Here is a 23,334-nt window from a genome sequence, read left to right as displayed (position 1 = left end):
CAGAAAACATTCTTTTAAAAATTAATTTTTTTTTATTTATGAGAGAAGGGGGTCATGCCAGGGCCTCTAGTCACTGCTAATGAACTACAGACACATGCACCACCTTGTGCATCTGGCTTTATGTGGGTCCTAGGGAATTGAACCTGTGTCCTTTGGCTTTACAGACAAGTGCTTAATTGCTAAGTCATCTCTCCATCCCAAGAAAACATTCTTTTGAAAGACCTTTTTATTTTAACAAAAAGGGAACATGGGGGAATTTATTTAAACATGTAAGCAAATATTTCTTTAGTTATCTCCAAGTCTAATTTATTTTTGCTTGGTTTCAGTCTTGAGTTACTGAGTTGCTCATTTCCCTCTTTTGGAAGCAACATTTTAATTTTCTTTTTTTTTTTTTGTTGTTCATTTTATTTATTTATTTATTTGAGAGTGACAGACAGAGAGAGAAAAAGGCAGATAGAGAAAGAGAGAGAAGGGGCACACCAGGGCTTCCAGCCACTGCAAATGAACTCCAGATGTGTGCGCCCCCTTGTGCATCTGGCTAAAGTGGGTCCTGGGGAATCGAGCCTCGAACCGGGGTCCTTAGGCTTCACAGGCAACTGCATAACCGCTAGACCATCTCTCCAGCCCAACATTTTAATTTTCTTTTGCCAACAAATGGTTTCTTTTGTTTTCAACGAATGGCTTGCCTTTTATGAAACCATCATGAACACAAATACCTGTGTGATAAAAGGAAAGTATTCTTGACAACGATTAACAAATTTCTGCTGCAATAATTTTTCACAGTGCTGAAGGAAACCATAGTTGTGTCATGAAAAAATGAATTGGAAAACTAATGGTTCCATAAATACTTAGAAGCATTCAGTTTTTCCAAAGTAAATTCACAAATTTGTCATTGGATATGATAAGAATGTAAATGTCATTCTGATAGCACATTTTGGTAAAACTAGGTACTATGCCATGAATTTTTATTTTATCACTAGCTGACTAGACAGTCTATGAATTACTGTTTTCACAGTTTCAGGAACATGTTTTAAAATACTTTTTTTTTTGGCTGAACATGCAATGAACATGTTCAGACATTGATTTCTGCTGCTGGAGCTTGACTCTACTTTTCTGAACTTCTGAGTTGTAGTTCATCTCACGGGACTTAATTATATGGTAATCAGTTGACCAGAGTAGGAAAAGATATTCAGAAGAGATTTTACATCAACTTGAACTGTGCACTCAGTAAGTAATTCAATTAGATGTCAAGTGAAATGGACGGTTATGACTTTTATTTTTACTTACTTGTCTTACTCTTTTTTTGGAGCTTCCAACACGAAATATACCCACGGTCTGGAGGCCTGCAAATAAGCAATCAAACAAAATTGACAAGTCTTGCTTTAAGGCTGGAAACTCTGAAGAACCTCAATGTATAAATAGCATTGAATGTAGTGCAGAACTATGACAAGCAGAATTGATTATAGCATAAAGGTTAGCCCTTTAAGCACCACAATCACTTTTCATTACATGGTTTTGTTGAAAGTTGTCCTGTGTGATGTTACATATTTTCACAATGTCTCCACATGAGACAAACTATTGTAATATTTTTCATTGTTCATCATATTAACTAAATTTGAATTTTATCTCTATCAATTTTAAAATAGGTATTTCCTTTTTTCTAATAATAAAGAAAAAAATCTTAAATAAAATCTATAAAACAGATAAAGCATCTGGAGTTTGTTTGCAATGACTCCATTCTCTCTTTCTCTCTCTCCCTATCACTCCCTCCTTTTCTTCTTTCTCTCTTCAAACAGTGAGTTCATTTGCAGTGGTTGGCGACCCTGGTCCACCCACTCTTATTCTCTTTCTCTCTCCCCTTGCAAATAAATAAATATTTAAAAATGAAAAGATATTTTAGTAATTTTAAATTTTTATGATTTTTTATTCTCATGTGGTTTCTGAATGCTAAAACTTCTGCAGAAGCAATAACTCATAGGAATGAATAAAACAACTTCATAGGAATTAGAAATCCATTTAAATGCCTATGTGTTTCAGTTGATTATGATGTCTTTTGTTTTTGAATTTAATTTATGTTTTTTTAAGGTAGAGCAAATGTAAATCTTTGGAGAGCTAGGGTCTTTTTTTCTGACATAGTCTTACATCGATTGTCTCCTGAGAAGATACACTTTGGACATTCAAAAAACAAGTGGACATTGAAAAGGCATGGACTTCATAATGAAGTGTGGCTTTGATGAGTCCTGCCCCAGAAGTTTGTGTGAGGATATTTCTCCTTTTTTCATTAGAAATTGAAATGGAAATCAGACCCAGGAGTACCTGAATCTCAGGCTTATGGGCTTCACAAAATGAGGCAGACATAGTAAGCACTAGGTCTCAACTCGAAATCAGTCTAAATCTCAGAAACAGTTTGATTCTGTGTTATAATTTTGCCCTCTTTTTGGAAATTTGTGCTCCTGAAAAACTGAGTTTTAAGTGATTTTGACTAATGGACAGAAAGGATTTACAAAAAGTATTAGTGAGGAATGGTTGGGTACGTGAATATAGATAGGGAAATTTAATGTTTTGAAGATCAATTTTGGAGAGGGTGTACAAGTCTCTGACAAATATTTATCAGACTAAAGTCTTTCATGTCCTATTACCCATTTCAAAAACAGGCATATGAAGTCTTATGAAAGAAAAGTGATTTCTTTTTTTGTTTTTGTTCATTTCATTTCCTTTTTTCCCCCCTCAGACTATGTATCCTGAACTGGTCTTAAACTGGAGATGCTCCTGCCTTAACCAACAAGCATTGGGATCATAGGCATGTGAAACTGTGCAAGAAAGAAATGCTTTGGAAGGTTTGACATTCAATGTTTTATTCCCCATTGGTTTAGAGTGGTCAAGTTAATATAATTCATCAGGTAGAAATACCATGGAAAACTGGAATAGAATCAGGGCATTGGAAAGTCAACCAGCTTATCTTATTGAGTGGTCCTAAACTACACATTAAATAGTCTAAAACAATCAAAAATATGTAGATTATAGACAGACAGACAGAGATAGATACATAGAGGGAGGAAGGGAGAGGAGAGTTCAAGGTACACAAGTAATACAATGAGAGGTAAGATGAGAAATACATAAAAATACCTGTGCTTAAAACTTTATATAGCTAAAGTTTGAGGACCTTAGTTTTTAAGGCATTCTATTACCTAGTAATTTCCACATTGATTAATCAATATTTTATATTTTTAATATTTTCATATTTTTCAGAAATTCCCATTTTTAGTATAAGGAAATAGATGTTTATAGTTACCCTGTTTGCAATGTTTGACTCAGAATTTTACTTTGGTTATCTATTTCTTTTTTATTTATATATATTTAAACTATTGAGGATTGAATTCAAGGCCATATGCATGCTAAGCAAGTTTAGTTCTCTACTAAATTTCTTTCTTAATTTATATTTTGAGACAGGGTCTCATGATTTTGCCCACATTGGCCTTGGAATCACTCTGTAGCCCAGGTGGGACTGGAACTTACAAATCTACTTAAGTCTCCCAAATAGCTGAGATTACAAGTCTGTATCACTAGACCCATTTGTTTCTTCTTCTTACTCTTTTCTTCCTTCTTGTTTTTCTTCTCCATGTTCTTCTCCTTTTTCTTCATATTCTTTGCTTTTATAATGATCATATTATTTTTAAAGAAACTATTAAGGTGCATTCCCTATATTCATAAACTATGTGCCAACTCTATAGAAAATTAAGTTATATTATGAACATAGCAGTTTGATGAGACTAACATGTAAATTTCAGAAAAAAAGAACTAACAGTCTAAAATTATCATATTAATAGGAGTTGAGTTGCAAAAGTATCCCTGGAAAAGTTTACAATGGCCAGCCACAAAAAGGCAAATAGTGATATAAAACCTTTCCTATTCTATTTTATTCTTTTTTTGTTTTTTGAGGTAGGGTCTCACTATAGCCCTGGAATTCACTATGTTGTTTCAGGGTGGCCTTGAATTCATGGCAATCCTCCCACCTCTGTCTCCTGAGTGCTGGGATTAAAGGTGTGCATCACCATGCTGGGCTAACCTTTCCTATTTTAAAGGAAACTTTGTGAGTAATATCCAGCTATAAACAGATAGATGTAACTCTTGTATTTGAAGGGGGTGCTAGGGACAGATCCAGTCCTACACAAGTGACCCTTTCCTAAAATGCTTGGGCAAGGTCATTCTGAAGAGTCTTGGACCTGAGCCCTTCAAATATCATCAAGCCTTATCTCACTCCCCCAACCTTGTTGATCTCAGTAACCTTTGAAGTGAACACTTAGATTTTGGCACTTTCTTCATAAAATTTTGGTTTAAAGACTGCTCAAAGAGACACAGAATTGAAAGTGGGCACTTAAAGGGACATTGCTTAGATCAGTGGTGGCTGATAACAAGTCTATTTACCATGTTTTTCCAGATGCTGACAGCAGCTATCCACCAGCCTGGGGACCTGTCGGTAAATAGGATTCAGACTGAGCTTTTTATCTCTGGCTTTTTCTTTTTTATTCTGAGCCTCCGCAGGCAAGGAAAGTTGCAAAGCTTCTAGCAGTCGAGACTGGTTGTCATCCAGATCGGTGATGGAATCCACTGACATGGCACCCTGCAAAAGATTCAGTCTTGAAGGACAGATAACACAAGCAAAAACAGCTGCTTCCAGACACCACCCAATGAGTCCATTTGCATATAGCCATCCCCCTCAGGAAAAAAAAACTGATTTAAATAACTGTGCTGTTTATATGTTGGTTTATTACTTACAGATGAAGAAGAAAAAAAGAAAACATTTCTTGAAAAAGCTAGAATATATCCACAACATAGGGTAAGGTATTGTGAGTTACAGTTTCAACCAGAGACAGAATTTTCCATGTGGAAAACAAGAGAAAGGAGACATATAATTAAGACACTCTGACTCAATGACTTCATTTTTTCTGAAACCAAAAAAAAAAAAAAATCACATAATCAATGACTGAGGTCAAGTTAGAGACTTCTGGTGAATAAAATAAAAGTGTTCTCAACTATGACTGTAGGAAGTAGATTTTTAAAAATGGAGACATTTATGGTGGACAGCCACAAACATGCAACTAGTCATATAAAAGCTTTCCTACTTTAAAGGACACTGTGAATGACCTCAATGTTTAAAAAGATAGATGTAGCTGCGCTATTTGAAGGGGGTCCTAGGGAGAGATCCAGTCCTACACAAGTGGCCCTTTCCTAAAATGCTTGCTCTGGGCCATTCTGAAGACTCTGAGCTCCCTAGGAAGAATCCATACAATAGCCTTTGTTGCATTTTTTTTTTCTTAGAAGTAGTAGCATTGTGTGTTTTCTTATGAAAGTGCTCTCAGGACACAACTGTAGGGAAATGGGAAAAATAAAACAGGGAATCATTTTCAACCCCACGAGCACTGTGGACAATTGGTTGCTGGAGACAATGTAGATCATGCCCCTCAGAGTTGGCCTTCCTCCACACCTCTGGAAGCATTGGTGAAGGCTAGCTGCTTGTAGGGACAGGGAGGTGATGGTATCTCCTTAGTACTTACAGCCCACCACTTGCATGCATGGGGGCTATGGACACCATAGAGTAAAGAGATGAGGATTTGGCAGATGGAAGGCAGCAAGCATGGCAGCAATGTATTGTGTGTGTTACAGCCATCTACCTTGATGAAGTATGAAGCAAGATGCAAGCTGCTGGCATCCTTGCAGGGCCTGGATAGAAAAAAAGGGTATTTGGAAAGTCCAATACCTAGGTTGCAGGTTCCTAAAAACGTCAGGTTTAGGTTTGGGTGTGATACTGTCATTTGGATTTATAGACTGAGACAATGACAGGTTTCAAACTACAAATTCATCAAGAAAATGCACATATTTCAAAACGTTGTCAGTTTTCCAGTTTTAATGACAGTCAACACCAAAAAAAAAAAAATCAGAAAAATCAGGGGCTGGGGTCTTGCTATACTTTGGAAAAAAAACCCTTTCTATTGATGGTTAATTAAGACATGCAAGTTTGGCTAGGGAGATAGCTCAGTCGTTAAAGGTACTTGCTTGTGAAGTCTGCCAGTTCAGGTTCAATTCCCCAGGCACCACATAAAGTCAGATGTACAAAGCATTGGATGCATGCATCTGGAGTTCATTTACAGTGGCAAGAGGCCCTGGCGTGACCATGTGCTCTCTCCCTCCTTCTCTCAAATAAACAGATAAATAAATATTTTTAAAAAGAATGTGAAATTTTAGTGTAGGGTCTATAGGTTAGAGGAAAGAGAAGGGCGACCACCCAAGTGTCCTAAAAAGTCATGAGATGCTTAGTAGCTTACTAACTCGGTTGTTGTCATACTATCTACCTAAAGAAAGAGCTTTCTGTGACTCCAATTTGACATGAAAAAGAGCACAATATCCAGAATGTCATACTCTCATGATCATCAGTGTCACATTATTGACAGTATATATTTGAAAGACAATAAATACACATAGGATTCCATGGTTCCCTTTAAGGGGAAATAAGTGTCATAGATAAAGAAAACTACCATTGTTTATTAACATCCTCTGCCAAGCCATCTGTCCAAGTATATTCACAGAGTGGCACTAAAGAAATTATATAAATAAAAACACTAGGTTCTGCCCTCAAACCTCAACATCTCCTGGGAAGCTAGCACGACAACAGGAGTTAACAACAGACCAGCATCAATGACAGTCATGCAGAATGTTTGGAGCACATAGTAACAAGGAGAGACACCCAACAGCATGGAGAAGAGCCAGGGAAGGCTTGAGGGAGTGGCAGCTGCCCCAGGCGGGATGCCACTTCCCTGAGCATAACTGATACCCACAGTGCAACTAGTTTTCACAGGAACTAAGACTCAATGGGTAACCTTTTCCATCTTCAGTTTTTGAGTGTCACAGGACATCCTGGCCAACTCACCCTCCTCCTGGCCCGAGGAGCTGGTTCTGGGGTATTTGGGGATGTGGATTCATTTGGTGTTTCTGAGGTTGAGCTGAGAGATGAGTTACTGCTTGAGAGTTCCTTGTTTTGTCGTTTATTTCCAAATGGTAGCAGGGAAGCCACGAAATCGGATGCATCTTTCTGTTCTTCCCTCTGTGAGTCCTGCTTGAGTTTATAGGCCCGGTCATTGGCAATGACCTGGGATAATGGCATTCCAAATGCCTGTGGGATGAATTCTGGAAACAAAAATCATACATTCACATTTAGTCATGACCCAGACCAATGAGGGCTCGCATCATACTCAGGTCTAAGGGCAAGCATATGCAAATGACTGTTTTCCAACAAATTGATTCATCAAACAACATACCCAGACTACTTTGTGTTATTGATCAGAACAGCCAAGTTTCAATTGAAATAAAGAAAACTAGCAGGTGAAACTCCACATTGTAGAAAACCAGGTCTCAAGTTTTTCTCCTTGTGTCTCAGAACTGTTTGAAAGGAAATAACTTTACAAAGAAGTGGGGCATTTTGACAGAATGGAAATGACACGCTATACTCATGAGCAGAGTTTTACAAAGTGCTACACTTTGGTTTATATGCATTTGAGGCCCGTTAAGGCTGCAAGACATGTGGGAATTATATATCCAGCCACTGAACAAACAAGTGTTCGTTGAACAACTACAAGGTGCCATGTCAAGTTTTACAATGTGGGAGGAAGCTATAAAAGATCCAGTCTTTTGTCAGAAGAGGTTCAAAGTTTGTAGATGAGGTAGAGGTGAAGTGGGGGAGTGCAGAGCCAGACAAGAATGTAATTCTAATAGAGGGACTAGCATGTGTCACAATAGAGATATGTATGGGCTGAAGAGATGGCTTAGTGGTTAAGACACTTGCCTTTGAAGCCTAAGGACCCAGGTACAATTCTCCAGGTCCCATGTGAGCCAGATGCACAATAAAGATAAGTGTAAAACAAAGATTTAAATTCACTTAATACATTTTGAAGGTCCCAAATAAAAGAGACAGCATATGGAATGATAAGTCAAGGGGCAAAGAAAGAAGCTGGGGACAAGCTTGAAAGGAGAAACCTTGAGACAAAGTTTGCTGTCTTGCCATTTTGTTACTGTCTTCTATGCCCAGCCAGGTGGGTTGAAGCTGTACTTTCCTGATCTATACTGAAGGCATCCTGCTGGATACATGCAGCAGTGTATGCTAGCATAATATATCTTATGTAAGCTCCAAGATATAATTTGTTATATTCTTTGGTAAGGCCAATTTGGGGAAAGAGGCACAATACATAGAACTCTGTGCTTTCTTTTGGTGATGTGCATACAGCTGCTTTCTGTACCGCAGAGATGGGCATGTTATCAGTAATATTATAGTTTCATGCTGAAAGCATTAATAATGCAATCATGTGCATTATTGCTGATAGGCTCAAAATTATGTCTCTTAGCAGCAGCATATTAGAGTCTAGCCTCTCCATTGTGTTTATAAGCCCTATGAATGAAACCAGAATCATCAAGGGAAAATAACTCTCAGCTTGTTTGTTCTTTGAACAAAAAAGCTAGCATTAAACCAGGTACAAAGAGGCTTTAAAAGGTTTTCCTGTTTGACTCATGGCAACATTTTTAAGTAGGCTAATGGCCACGTCTCCATTAAGAGAAGAAGTGGCACGTTAAAGGCCTACACCTCTGGCACTATCAAAGGACACAATTTGTTTTGAAGTAAGAAGTCCAAACTTCACTTGGAGGTTTTCAGAGGTGTTTGCTCCATTAATGTGCCAGAAGACATGTAATAGTAATTTTAAAAGATCTAGGTATTTCTCTTTTAATGTAGACAGTGTTGCAAGATCCAATATTTACTACAGATGCATACCATTCTTATGTTCCCACTACCAGCAAAACAGAAAGCAGAGAAAAAAGTACCAGGTCATAGGCTTGTACTGGGAGGATTTATTATATAAATCTGTGCTCTGTTAACTATAAAAAATAATCAGAAAGATATTTTGTTTAAAAAAGTTTGGCCAATTCTAGACATACAGATGGTAAGACTGACATCCACATGGAATATAGAAATAGATGAAAATCTTAAATGAATCAGGTGACATGGGTCTGCTCGTGTAGGAATATGAAAAGCACAGAATTTGTTCTAATTTGGGACATCTGAATCCTCTTCTAGCCCTTTTCCACATAAGGACATCCAACCAGATTCAATTATAGATTTTTTCTATCTCTGGGAAAAGAAAGGGAAACTGTTTCTTTTGGAATCTGCCATTTTTGATCCTTAAAAGTCTGTCACCCTACTTGTAAGTTATAATAGTTGAAAATAAATTAAATATGAAATGAATGAAATCATTCTCTCTTGATTTTTGGTCCTCTTTTATTCTCATTCAAGAGATATACCACTAACAAGAGATCTTTATTTCTCTCTGTGGGTTTTCATATATGGCTGTGCTTATTTTTCATGCCTAGATTTTCATGTGGTCTCGTTACTTTCGTATTGTTTTCCCTGAGTACTCACCAGATTCACAAAGCATATTTCTCTATGGTCTAAATTGGGGAACCGTCTAGTTATCACTATAGATTCCTAGGAAAGATCCCTGAATATTATTTCTTCTTAATAATATGGCTATTATTATTAATAAAGACTCATCAAAATTTTGTTGAGCAAAATCCTCATTTAAGTATAAACAAAACATCAGTTCTTTTTTAAATTTTTATTTATTTATTTATTTATTTGACAGAGAGAGAGGGAGAGAGGATGGGCATGCCAGGGCCTCCAGCTACTGCGAACGAACTCCAGATGTGTGCATACCCTTGTGCATCTGGCTAACGTGGGTCCTGGGGAATCAAATCTGGGTCCTTTGGTTTTGCAGGCAAATGCCTTAACTGCTAAACCATCCCTCCAGTCTGAAAACATCACTTATACATGCCTAGCCATAAGTTCAAAGCCTTTCTGTGAGGAGGACAAAGGCACCTCAAGACTCTTCACATTGACAGAAACCAATAAGCTTGATACTAGGATTTAAACAGAATGACAAAACAGTTACCTAAGAGTTATTGTGCTGGGGCCAGGGACAAGGGGCATCATGTTCTAATCCAAATTCTGTGTTCACCAAGCAGATATATATATATATATATATATATATATATATATATATATATATATATATATATATATATCTCACATTTAGTGATATCCTTAGAGAGTAACAATAAAGCATGGCATAATGGGATTTTGGCACAATGAAAGTTGTTGATAAATTGATGGCATAATCTGACAATGTCCTGAGGCATAGAGTTATGCCACAGTATAATCTAATCCCCATGTGCTCTGATTAGGGCATACAGGAACTGGAACAAAGTAGCTATTTTTTTTAACATTTTCTCAAAAAAACTGATTTCTTTTTAACCCAAGAAAAAGAAATTTTCTAAAGTTCCAAAACTTTTAAAAACAGTTTTGCTTGCCAGGTAATTCAACTAAGAGAAATTAGAGGGACTTGGGAACTATTCAGTACAAAAAATATTTCCCAAACTAGTGTCAATTTTGAATTAGATTCCATGTGGAAGCCAAAAGTTGCATGAACATTCTTTTGGTGGCAGTAGGGACATGAGGTGTCATATAATCTGCTATATATTATTCTAAGGTCATTAAATTTCATACAAGACATGATTCATTGTGATGAAACCAATTGATATAGTAGCATATCAAATATTTGTGAATCACTTTTTATTTGGGGAGCAAGTCAACTCCGTAAAGCGGTTCCTCTTTATTTTTAGATGGCCTAATCCAAGAGGTCACTTAGAGTTTCCTGTTTTCCTTCTTTTACTTTTGGATTCCAGTGATGATCATTTTTCACATGTGCAGCTGTTATGAACCCAAATGTTAACATTAAATGGGAAGGAAATAATGGGAACTGATTACAAATGGGCCAGACCAGTACATGGCCACCCCCAAGCTCTGGTTCCCAGGACATCCATGTAATAGGTCCCAGTATTGACATAAGCAAGGCTAGATGTTTGAAAAAGATGTCAAGGAATTGGTTTTTAAGCATCAAGCTATTTCAGAGAGCAATCTCTTTTGCAATGAAGATTGTACCTCTCCCCTTAGATGGATGGATGGTCTGCCCTTTCTTTGGAACTGCCCCAGACAGCTTACTAATATTGTGAAGTTTTACTTGAGTCTACTTAATTTTTTTCTGAAAAATGTGAAATGGCCCAGTATGAACTTGTCAATTATTTTCCTGAGCTTTATTTCCCTGCTTATTCATGGTTTTGCTTTCTGATGATTTATATTTAATATAAATGAACATACACATGCACGAGTTTATGAAATGAAACAAAACCCCATCCCCCAGAAAAAAAATGCACATTTTGCTTACCTTAGCCCAAATGTATTTTCTACAGAATCACCTAAAGTCTGCATTGTGTTTCAATCCCAATTTCAATATCACTATATTAGACTAAAGAAAATTTAAACAATGATGCACTGCTAATACACTTGTTCTCTCTTGTCTACAATTTCACTTTTCAAGGTTTTGGTTGCTCACAATAAAATGGAAAATCCCAGGGGCTGGAGAGATGGCTTAGCGGTTAAGGCATTGCCTATGAAGCCAAAGGACCTAGGTTCAATTCCTCAGGACCCACATAAGCCAGATGTACAATGGTCACTTTTCTGGAGTTTGTTTGCAGTGGCTAGGGGCCCTGGCATGCTCATTCTCTCTGTGTCTGTCTTCTCTCTTCTCTCTCTCTCTCTCCTTGCAAAAAAGTAAAAATGAAATAAAAAATGGTAAACCCCAGAAATGAGACTATTTGTTACAGCAAATTGTTATAATTACTTTATTTTTTGTTGATATTTTTTATTAAATACACATATATATTTAATAAAATACATATATATATATATATATATATATATATATATATATATATATATGGTATTGAGATAAACATTATAGCATGCTACAAGTCAGTACAGACTGGAATCAGTGTCAGAATAGGTCTTGTACAGCACTTATCATAATGCACCTATTTTTAAAAACCCTTGTTTCTATTGTTCTCCACTATTTTGCAAACAAAAGATCAATTATTATGGGCTAGAGAGATGGCTTAGCAGTTAAGGCCTAAGGACCCATGTTAGACTCTCTAGATCCCACCTAATCCAGATGCACAAAAGTGAGGCAATCTCAAGGTTACACATGCCCACTAGGTGGCACAATTATCTGGAGTCCGATTTCAGTGGCTGAGGCCCTAGAGTGCCAAATTTCTTCCCCCCCTCCGTCTAAAATAAAAAAAGATAAATAAAGTTCAATTAGTATGCCAAAGAACTTCAATGGGAAATATATATCTGTCCCCATTCAATACTAATTCATATGACACATAAAATGAACATATATTCACACAATTAGACCATTCTGCAATAATTTCAAATGAGACCTTGAGAAGAAGCCACAAAAATGGACTGTGCTAATGGGGTCCAGGTGCCCATTAACTAATGGACATGAGTTCAAAATGATCACAAATGTCTCTGTAAGGGTGGTTGGAGTGTCAGTTCTTTAAATAGTCATATAAAGTGACACAAATCAGCAATCACAGGAACATAATGGATCAAAACAAAATGTTTTGTACTCTAACATAAATAATGGTCCATCTTCAGTATACCATGAGGCAAAGACAGTTACTTCCCTGTAATCATGGTCGGCTAATCCAAACTCTTTCTCATTCAACTAGTCCTGCCTAACTGTCTAGGTTTGCCAGACAGCTGGTTAGAGTTAGGGATGCTGTCCATGGCTACTCAACCCAAGTCCTTTTCATGCATAGCTGATTGGCTAGAATAATTGGAACCACAAACTTGGCCAAAGTTACATTCTGCTCAAACTAGCTGAATTCATCAACCATGTACAGCACTACTCAAACACTGAAGAGTAGACCAAAACAGCTTTCAATGACATTCCATCACAGAGATCTCATTTATATAATAGAAGTGAACCACATAAATCTACGTAATTCCAAAACTCCACCAAATTCAACCAGTATGCTCCATGGAAGATGCATTTGCTTTACTAATTCTGTCCTTTACCTCTGTCTTTGTTTTTCTCCTTTCCCAATGAATCCAGTTTCTTTCTCAAAGATTTCTTTCTCTTTTGTCCATCTGTAAATATGAAAAAGAATGAGAAATTATAAACATAAGCATACAAATGGTATTTTACTTTTTGAATCATGTTTTAGCAAAACATGCCTTCCCTTACATTATTAATTTATAATTTTATTCAATTTTACTTTAGCTTTTATTGACATCATCCATATATATCATTATGACTTTTAAACAGAGAAACATCTCGGAGAATACCTGAATATCCCTGACTGGGAGAGCACATATGACCAGTTTCAGAATCTGCTTAAACATTCTTGCAATTATGGGAAGTACTAGAAACTTCTTTTCAAATGATTTGGCCCTGGCAAACATGTACATTGTCTTTTACTATTACACAGGTCTTCTCTTAGTATCCATGGTTTTATAATCACTATTCATCTTGAACCAAATATCCATGACAGAGTCAACAGTCCACATAAAGTTTTGACATCATGAGCTACTACAGTATAATTGGATAAGGAAAAGGATTTGATGGTCCACAGAACTCAGGCTATAACTAGTGCTGTATCATTTACAAATGGTGTGACTTTGGACAAGTCTCAGTGTCTTCGTGTATAAAATGAAATTTCTGTGGTCTTGTGAAAATTAAAGAAAACAATGTGTATAAAATGCCCAATGTGCAGCCTAGCACATCCCCACAAGTTGAAGTCTACTTTCTTTGGGCACAGAGGGCCACAGAATATTCTATAGTATGGTTGTACCATAATCGAATCATTTTAATATCAATGGATTTCGGGGTTGGTTCCAATGTTTCACTGTGATACTTTGGAAATATGTCATTTTAGTATCTGGTGCTTACAACAAATGAACTCAATATTCTGTTTAACTCACCAAATAGGAAAGATACCACTCATATAGGTGGGCAGCTATAATTAAATTCCTGGATGTCATGATAAAATATTGCCAACCTTCATTGCCAGAATGTGTTTTGAGAGTAATGCAGCTGTCAACTTAACATGAGGGAGGTGTGAATCAGGAATCCACTCTAATCAAATAGCAAAGAAGCAGCCCATACCACAAGGAAACATTTTTTTTAGAAGGAAGATAAAGATTTGTGTTAGAGGACACACTAAAAATGTTTAAATATATATATATATATATATATCTCACCCAATAACATTTAAAAACAAGATTCTGATAGTAGGCAACATGAAAATAAGCACTCTTAAAGAGAAGTGAGCATTTCTAGGATCCTCATGGGGCTGCAGATGTTCTCAATATCGCCTCCTCTGTGAATTGTTAGAGGCCAAAGAATATACTTAATAGGCATGTTTATTCCCTCCCACTTTCAAAGATTCCAGAAATGACACTACTCCCACAAATTGAAAAAGTAAGTTTTTACTCTTGTGGTCATGATATTTCTATAAGGAGAAAACATGTAAAATAAGTTGTAAAGTGGCCAAGTGTCATCAATCTCTCTCAGCACTGATGCCTTCATTTCTTCAACATCTGTAAGTTGATCTCACTATTTGGGACTGTTGTGAATTATGATATACGTGCAAGTGATTAGACATACTAACTGCACAAAATTCACAAGAGCCTCTAAACAGGATGGACGGAGCCTTTACTTTCTATTGCTTGCTTCATTGTCAGTTCATATCACCAAATGTATACTGTGGGAACAACATTAAAAATCCTCTAATTCATTCAGTTACATAATTGACTGGGTAGAGTAACTAAACAATGTATCTATTAAAGACCAATTGATTTTTTAGCCTTATATATGCCAGGCAAGTGTTTTACGACTGAGTTACATTCCCAACCCCATAATTAATTTTTATGAACATTTCACAGATCCAAAAATTGAAGCAAGATATCAACAGACAGAATGCAAACAGGAAAGGGGATATTTTAATGTAGAATAATATTAATAACTCTTTAAATTATGGCAAATACAAATATACAGATTAGATAATAATAATAATAATAATAATAATAATAATAATAATAATAATGACAGCATAGTGGCAGACTCAACAGCCAAGTTAAGATGTAGCTTATTGGTAGTCTAAAAGAATTACCAATGTTTCCTATATTGTCCTCTCATAGAATTACTGGCCAGAATTTTTTTTTTAATTTTTTAATTTTTTTATTTTTTATTAACATTTTCCATGAATATAAAATATATCCCATGGTAATTCCCTCCCTCCCGACCCCCACACTTTCCCATTTGAAATTCCATTCTCCATCATATTACCTCCCCATTACATTCATTGTAATTACATATGTACAATATCAACCTATTAAGTATCCTCTTCCCTTCCTTTCTCTACCCTTTGTGTCTCCTTTTTAACTTACTGGCCTCTGCTACTAAGTATTTTCAATCTCACGCAGAAGCCCAATCATCTGTAGCTAGGATCCCCATATGAGGGAGAACATGTGGCGCTTGGCTTTCTGGGCCTGGGTTACCTCACTTAGTATAATACTTTCCAGGTCCATCCATTTTTCTGCAAATTTCATAACTTCATTTTTCTTTATTGCTGAGTAGAACTCCATTGTATAAATGTGCCACATCTTCATTATCCACTCATCTGTTGAGGGAAATCTAGGCTGGTTCCATTTCCCAGCTATTATAAATTGAGCAGCAATAAACATGGTTGAGCACGTACTTCTAAGGAAATGACATGAGTTCTTTGGATATATGCCTAGGAGTGCTATAGCTGGGTCATATGGTAGATCAATCTCTAGCTGTTTTAGGAACCTCCACACTGTTTTCCACAATGGCTGGACCAGATTGCATTCCCACCAGCAGTGCAGAAGGGTTCCTTTTTTTCCACATTCCTGCCAACATTTATGATCATTTGTTTTCATGATGGTGGCCAATCTGACAGGAGTGAGATGGAATCTCAATGTAGTTTTAATCTGCATTTCCCTGATGACTAGTGACGTAGAACATTTTTTTAGATGCTTATATGCCATTCATATTTCCTCCTTTGAGAACTCTCTATTTAGCTCCATAGCCCATTTTTTGATTGGCTTGTTTGATTCCTTATTATTTAACTTTTTGAGTTCTTTGTATATCTTAGATATTAATCCTCTATCAGATATATAGCTGGCGAAGATTTTTTCCTATTCTGTAGGTTGCCTCTTTGCTTTTTTCACTGTGTCCTTTGTGGTGCAAAATCTTTGTAATTTCATTAGGTCCCAGTGGTTAATCTGTGGTTTTATTGCCTGAGCAATTGGGGTTGTATTCAGAAAGTCTTTGCCAAGACCAATATGTTGAAGGGTTTCCCCTACTTTTTCCTCTAGCAGTTTCAGAGTTTCTGGTCTGATGTTAAGGTCTTTAATCCATTTGGAATTAATTCTTGTGCATGGCAAGAGAGAAGAATCTATTTTCATCCTTCTGCAGATATATATCCAGTTTTCAAAACACCATTTGCTGAAGAGGCTGTCTCTTCTCCAATGAGTATTTTTGGCATTTTTATCAAATATCAGGTGGCTATAGCTACTTGGGCTTACACTTGGGTCCTCTATTCTGTTCCACTGATCTACATGTGTTTTTTTGTGCCAGTACTATGCTGTTTATGTTACTATGGCTCTGTAGTATAGGTTAAAATCAGGTATGGTGATACCACCAGCCTCTTTTTTGTTGCTCAGTATTATTTTAGATATTCGAGGTTTTTTGTGATTCCAAATGAATTTTTGGATTGTTTTTTATATTTCCATGAAGAAAGCCTTTGGAATTTTGATAGGGATTGCATTAAATGTGTAGATTGCTTTAGGTAAGATTGCCATTTTCACAATATTGATTCTTCCAATCCAGGAACAAGGGATGTTTCTCCACTTTCTAGTGTCTTCTGCAATTTCTCGCTTGAGTGTTTTAAAGTTCTCATTGTATAGATTCTTTACTTCCTTGGTTAGGTTTATTCCAAGGTACTTTATTTTTTTTGATGGAATTGTGAATGGGAGTGATTCTCTGATTTCATCCTCTGTGTGTTTGCTGTTAGCATATATGAAGGCAACTGATTTCTGTGTATTTATTTTGTATCCTGCTACATTGCTGTAGGTTTTGATCAGCTCTAACAGCTTGCTAGTAGAGTCTTTAGGGTCCTTTATGTATAGAATCATGTCATCTGCAAATAATAACTTGATTTCTTCCTTTCCAATTTGTATCCCTTTTATGTGTGTCTCTTGCCTTATTGCTATGGCTAAGACTTCCAAAACTATATTAAATAGAAGTGGGGACAGTGGACACCCTTGTCTTGTTCCTGATTTTAGTGGAAAAGCTTCCAGTTTTTCCCCATTTAGTAGTATGTTGGCTGTAGGCTTGTCATAAATAGCCTTTATTATATTGAGATATGTTCCTTCTATTCCCAGTCTCTGTAGGACTTTTATCATGAAGGGATATTGGATTTTGTCAAATGCTTTCTCTGCATCTAATGAGATGATCATGTGATTTTTGTCCTTCAACCCGTTTATGTAATGTATTACATTTATAGATTTGCGTATGTTGAACCATCCCTGCATCTCTGGGATAAAGCCTACTTGGTCAGGGTGAATGATCTTTTTGATATACTCTTGTATTCTGTTTGCCAATATTTTGTTGAGAATTTTTGCATCTATGTTCATGAGGGAGATTGGTCTGTAATTTTCTTTTTTTGTTCTATCTTTGCCTGGTTTTGGTATCAGGGTGATGCTGGCCTCATAGAAGGAGTTTGGTAGAATTCCTTCTTTTTCTATTTCCTGGAAAAGCTTAAGAAGCAATGGTGTTAGCTCTTCCTTAAAAGTCTGGTAAAATTCAGCAGTGAATCCATCTGGGCCTGGGCTTTTTTTAGTTGGGAGATTATTGATAACTGTTCGGATCTCCATGTTTGTTATAGGTCTATTTAAGTGATTAATCTCATTTTGATTTAATTTAGTTAGGTCATATAGATCAAGGAAATCATCCATTTCTTTCAGATTTTCATACTTTGTGGAGTATATGCTTGTATAGTATGTCCCTATGATTTTTTGAATTTCTCTGGAATCTGTTGTGATGTTACCTTGTTCATCTCTGATTTTATTAATTTGTGTCTCTTCTCTCTTTCTTTTGGTCAGATTTGCTAAGGGTTTATCAATCTTGTTTATCCTTTCAAAGAACCAACTCTTTGTTTCATTAATTCTTTGGATTGTTCTTTTTGTTTCTATTTCATTAATTTCTGCCCTAATCTTTATTATTTCTTCCCGTCTACTGATTTTTGGTTTGCCTTGTTCTTCTTTTTCCAAGGCTTTAAGGCGAAGCATTAGGTCGTTTACTTGCGACCTTTCTAATTTCTTAATATAGGCACTTAAGGCTATAAATTTACCTCTTAGAACTGCCTTCATTGTGTCCCAGAGATTTGGGTATGTTGTGTTCTCATTATCATTTGACTCTATAAATTTTTTGATTTCCTTTTTGATTTCTTCATTGACCCATTCATCATTTAGTAGTGTATTGTTTAGTTTCCATAATTTTGTGTATGCTCTATAGCCTTTCTTGCTACTGATTTGTAGTTTAATTCCATTGTGCTCAGATAGAATGCAAGGAATTATTTCAATTTTCCTGAATTTGTTAAGATTTGCTTTGTGTCCTAATATATGGTCTATTTTAGAGAATGTTCCATGTGCTGCTGAAAAGAATGTATATTCTGCAGCCTTTGGATGAAATGTCCTGTATATATCTGTTAAGTCCATTCCTTCGATGACCTCATTTAGTCCAGATGCCTTTCTGTTTATTTTTTCCTGGGATGACCTGTCAATTGATGAGAGTGGGGTGTTAAAGTCACCCACTACCACTGTGCTTGGTGTTATCTGTGACCGTAGTTCTAATAGTGTTTGTTTGACGAATTTGGGAGCCCCCATGTTAGGTGCATATATGTTTAGGATTGTAATGTCCTCCTGTTGGAGTGTGCCCTTAATCAATATAAAGTGACCTTCCTTATCTTTCTTGACTAACGTCGGACTAACGTCTACCCTGTCTGATATTAGCATAGCCACCCCTGCTTGTTTTCTAGGGCCATTTGCTTGAAACACTGTCTTCCAACCTTTCACCCTAAGGTAATGTCTATCCTTTGTAGAAAGGTGAGTTTCTTGGAGACAACAAATTGTAGGATCCTGCTTTTTAACCCAGTCTGCAAATCTATGTCTTTTCGTTGGGGCATTGAGGCCGTTGATATTAAGAGATATTATTGAAAGGTGTGTATTTATGTTTGCCATTTTTTGTGTGTGTGTGTGTTTCTGGTTCTACCTGTGCTCTCTTGTGTTAACTAGTATTTGAGTATTGCTTGTTTTTTCTAGGTTCCTTATATGTGTGCTTTTCCTTTTGTTCAGCATGGAGGATTCTATCAAGTATTTTCTGTAGAGCTGGTTTTGTCTTCAAATACTCCTTTAACCTGCTTTTGTCATGGAATGTCTTTATTTCTCCATCTATTTGAATGGATAACTTTGCAGGATAAAGTAACCTTGGTTGACAGTTCTTATCTTTCAGAACTTGGAATATATCACCCCAAGCCCTTCTGGCTTTAAAAGTTTGTGTTGAATAATCTGCTGTAATCCTGATGGGCTTGCTTTTGTAGGTAACTTGATTTTTCTCTCTAACTGCTTTCAATATTTTTTCTTTTGTGTGTGTGTTTGGAAGTTTGATTATAATATGGCAAGGAGAGGTTCTTTCTGGGTTTTGTCTGGCTGGGGTTCTAAAGGCTTCCTGTATCTGCATTGGCACCTCTTTCCCAATTTGGGGGAAATTTTCTTCTATGATTTTGTTGAAGACGCCTACTATGCCTTTGGATTGGAGTTCTTCTCCTTCTACTATGCCCTGAATTCTTATATTGGATCTTTTCATAGTGTCCCGAATATCTTGAAATTCCCACTCATACTTTTCTATAAGTTTGTCTTTCTCTTTGTTGGACTGCATTAGGTCTGCCACCTGGTCTTCTAGCTTAGATATTCTGTCCTCTCCCTCATCCATCCTACTGGTGAGATTTTCTACAGAGTTTTTTATTTCATTAACTGTGTTCTTCATTGCTAGTAATTCTGACTGGTTTTTCTTTATTATTTCTATTTCTTTATTTATGTCTTGTGTTGCCTTCTTTATTTCATTAAATTGGTGTCCTGCATCTTCTTTGATTCCTTTGATTTCCTCTTTGATTTCCTCTTTGATTTCTTCTTTGATTGTTTTCATGTGTTCTTTGACCTCTTTGAACATATTTATAATCATTCTTTTGAACACTTTCTCAGGCATTTCCTCTAACTCTTTCTCACTGGAGGATATTTCTGATGCATTAATACTTTTAGGTGGATTTATATCGTCTTGCTTTTTAGTGTTTCTTGTGTTATAATGTATATATTTTTGCATCTTGGATTAAGTTAATGCTTGGATTTTCTAGCTAGCTGTGTATTCTTAGCTGTATCAATTGATTTGATGTAATATATTTTCAGGGTAGGACCTTAAGGTATTAGGTGTGGCTCTTAAGACTCTCAGAGTATCTACAAAGATGTTCTTAGGGGTTGAATTTCCCTGCTATAGGAGTATTCAAGCAGGCTAAGTGGAGTAAAATACAGGTAGATTCTAAAATTTAACTAAACACTGTACACATTCAATCAAAAACAGCCCCAAGTATGTATGCAAGAGTAGTTATTATAACGACCAGATCCTCTATCAACAAAAAGGTTAAGATTTCTGGTCTGTTGAGGGATCCAAGTCAGCTTGCGACCAAGTGAGACCCTTCCCTGGTGCAATCTCAGTTACCTTGGATGATTTCGGTCTCAGTAAAGTTGCTGCCTGGGCCGTCGGGCTGCTGTTCTGATTTCTGGAGCTGGGCACTTGCTTTTCCTGTGGGGCTAACCGAGCCTGGCAAGTGTGGCCCTGCAGATCAGCACCCCTGCTGCTGGAACTGCTGCTGCTCAATCTGCCCCTGCTGGGCTGTAGCCACTGCTGCTGAAGGTGTTGCTGTTGGACCCACCGCTGCTGCTGCCTCTGCTGCTGCTGTAGCTTCCACTGCTGGAGCCACCACTGCTGCTGAAGCTGCTGCTGCTGTGTCCACTGCCGCTGCTCCCCCTGAAGCTGCTGCTGCCGAGTCTGCCACTGCTGCCACTCCTGGGTCTGCTGCTGCTGGGGCCGCTGTTACCGGTGCTGGAGCCGCTGATGTTGATGCCGAACTCTGCTCCTGCTTGGGTCCCGCTGTTGGCGTGGCTGGGTCCCGGGCTGCTGTTCTGTTCGCCGGAGCTGGGCTCAGGCGATGGGGGAGGGGAGGGAGCCGCAGCTGCTCTGGTTCACTCGCTGCTCCAAGCGGTCTTCTACCTCGTGGTCTGCTCCTCCACTGCTCGCTGCCGCTCTCCCCTCACGTTTCCCGAGTTGCGGAGAGCGCGGTGTGAGGGGAAGCTCCCGCACCTGGTTTTTCCTGTGGCTGGAGCCAAGCCTGGCGGCTTTCTGGTGCACCACGGCCACGGCGGTTGGCGGAACTGCCAGAGCCACTTTTCCTGCCTGTGCAGGCTCTGGATGCTCTGGAACTCTTCTACTTCTCCGCTGCCACTTCAATTTCCTATACACCTCACTTTTTAGTAAAAGTGTGTATTTTGCTGAGTTTTTTTGGTCTTTTTTCCCCCCTAGGCTGCTTTGGCTTGGTACCTACGCCGCCATCTTAACCGGAAGTTGGTCTACTTCTGGCCAGAATTTTTAAATAATCAATTGTTGACTTTTCTTTGTAGTTATACTATCATACATACATAGAGAGTGGTTATGTTTTTCTTTTTTATGAAGGTATATAGATTGAATCACACTGAAGCTACTTTTCCTTGCATCATTTATTTTCACTTACCAACACTTTGTGCTATTTTCCTGTAGATCTCGTGTGTAGGTAGCTGCAAATTATTCATATTGATGTCTATGTAATGTTTCATTGTATAGATATGCCATGGGTATTTTTCCCATTGAGCTGCTTGCTGATAGACATTTGTGTTTAGCTTGGGGAAATTAGGACCAAGACTTTTTTTTTTTTAAATTCTATTCATTTCTCAAAATCTCTAAGGTGATGATTCTTAAAGCGTGGTTCTGAAACCAGCAGCATTAGTATTACTGGAGATCTTGTTAGAGATAAATTCTCCATACTTCTGATCCAGACCCACTGAATGTTGAATGCAGTTAGGACTTTAGGACCATTCCCTCCTGAGTATTCTGGTACAAAGTTTGAGAGCTTTCATCCAATGATACACACGTAAAGCTATATTGCTAGACCATTGTGTATGTCACATTAGCCTATATTGCGATATGTCAAACTTTTCTAATAGTTTTATTACTCTTTCTTTTCTTTTACTTTTTTTTTTTATCAATGGTGGGGATTGAACTAGGGGTGATAGGCATGCTAGGAAAGTACTCTTTCACTGAGCTAACTCCTCAGCCTAGTTTTGCTTACTTTTATTCCTAACAGCATGAGAGTTAGCATGGCCATAAGAAGATAATATGCACCCTACACTCCAATACTCCAAACAATATCTTGATGACTTCTTATAGCCTAAGTGCTATTTTGGGGATTAAGAGCATATAATGAAATGCTTATCTATCTTAAGTAAATATTATCATTATCACCTAGACAGAAATGAATATTATTAGTGAGAAACCATGTGAAATGATAGATGGGTGAAATGTAAAATTATTCAGTGCTTTAGCATGGCATTTTCTCTTTACAGATCCTCGGGGAAATAACTAGAGGTACACAGTGAAACTTCTCAATCCTATTTTCCCTTGAAGTAAATAAGAACTTCACCTTGGAGTCTTGAGTAGATGAAGGAATTCTCATCCTTTTGTAACAATACAACATAGAAAACTTGATCAAGAGGCTATCATATTTAATACATGTGACACACATAGTAGTTTATGTTTAATTAGCTCCTTGGGTGCCAGTTAGTGTGATAAATGTACTCCCACATTTGCTCTAGTATCTTTTCTGCTATTTTAACAGAATACATCAGATTGGGCAACTTAAAAACAATAGGAGTTTATAAAGCTCACAGTCTGGAGGCTGGTTAGCTTAAGATCAAGGGATAATATGTGGTGAGTGTCTTGTTGAATTGTAGCATGTTGGAAGACATTATGTTCAGCGAAGAAAGAAAGGAAAGAGGGAGATAGAGAGGGAGGGAGAGGGGGGAGAGAACTTATAGCCTCAAGCTCTTTTCTAAGCAGAATTAATCCACTCACAAAGGTAAAGTGATCACCACCTGAGTACCTCCATTAGACTCCCCACTTCCTAGCATTGTTGCACAGAGGATTAATTTGTCAACACATGCTT

The 23,334-nt window shown here is 37.3% G+C and overlaps 1 protein-coding gene across 2 annotated transcripts in view; it reads right to left on the bottom strand.

Moving 5' to 3' along the window:
- The window catches only part of Arhgap6 (Rho GTPase activating protein 6), a 567,756-nt gene that overhangs the window by 47,682 nt on the left and 496,740 nt on the right, over window positions 1-23,334 (bottom strand). For both annotated transcript variants that reach the window (XM_004663700.2, XM_045140877.1), the window contains exons 3-6: window positions 13,019-13,090; window positions 6,926-7,182; window positions 4,426-4,621; window positions 1,288-1,343 (exon numbers count right to left, since the gene is read on the bottom strand). In XM_004663700.2, the coding sequence (XP_004663757.1) occupies window positions 1,288-1,343; window positions 4,426-4,621; window positions 6,926-7,182; window positions 13,019-13,090 (581 nt within the window). The remainder of the gene's footprint in view (window positions 1-1,287; window positions 1,344-4,425; window positions 4,622-6,925; window positions 7,183-13,018; window positions 13,091-23,334) is intronic.

This window comes from Jaculus jaculus, chromosome X (assembly GCF_020740685.1).
Source record: "Jaculus jaculus isolate mJacJac1 chromosome X, mJacJac1.mat.Y.cur, whole genome shotgun sequence".
Taxonomy (NCBI): domain Eukaryota; kingdom Metazoa; phylum Chordata; class Mammalia; order Rodentia; family Dipodidae; genus Jaculus; species Jaculus jaculus.
This window is presented reverse-complemented; position numbering and strand designations above follow the sequence as displayed.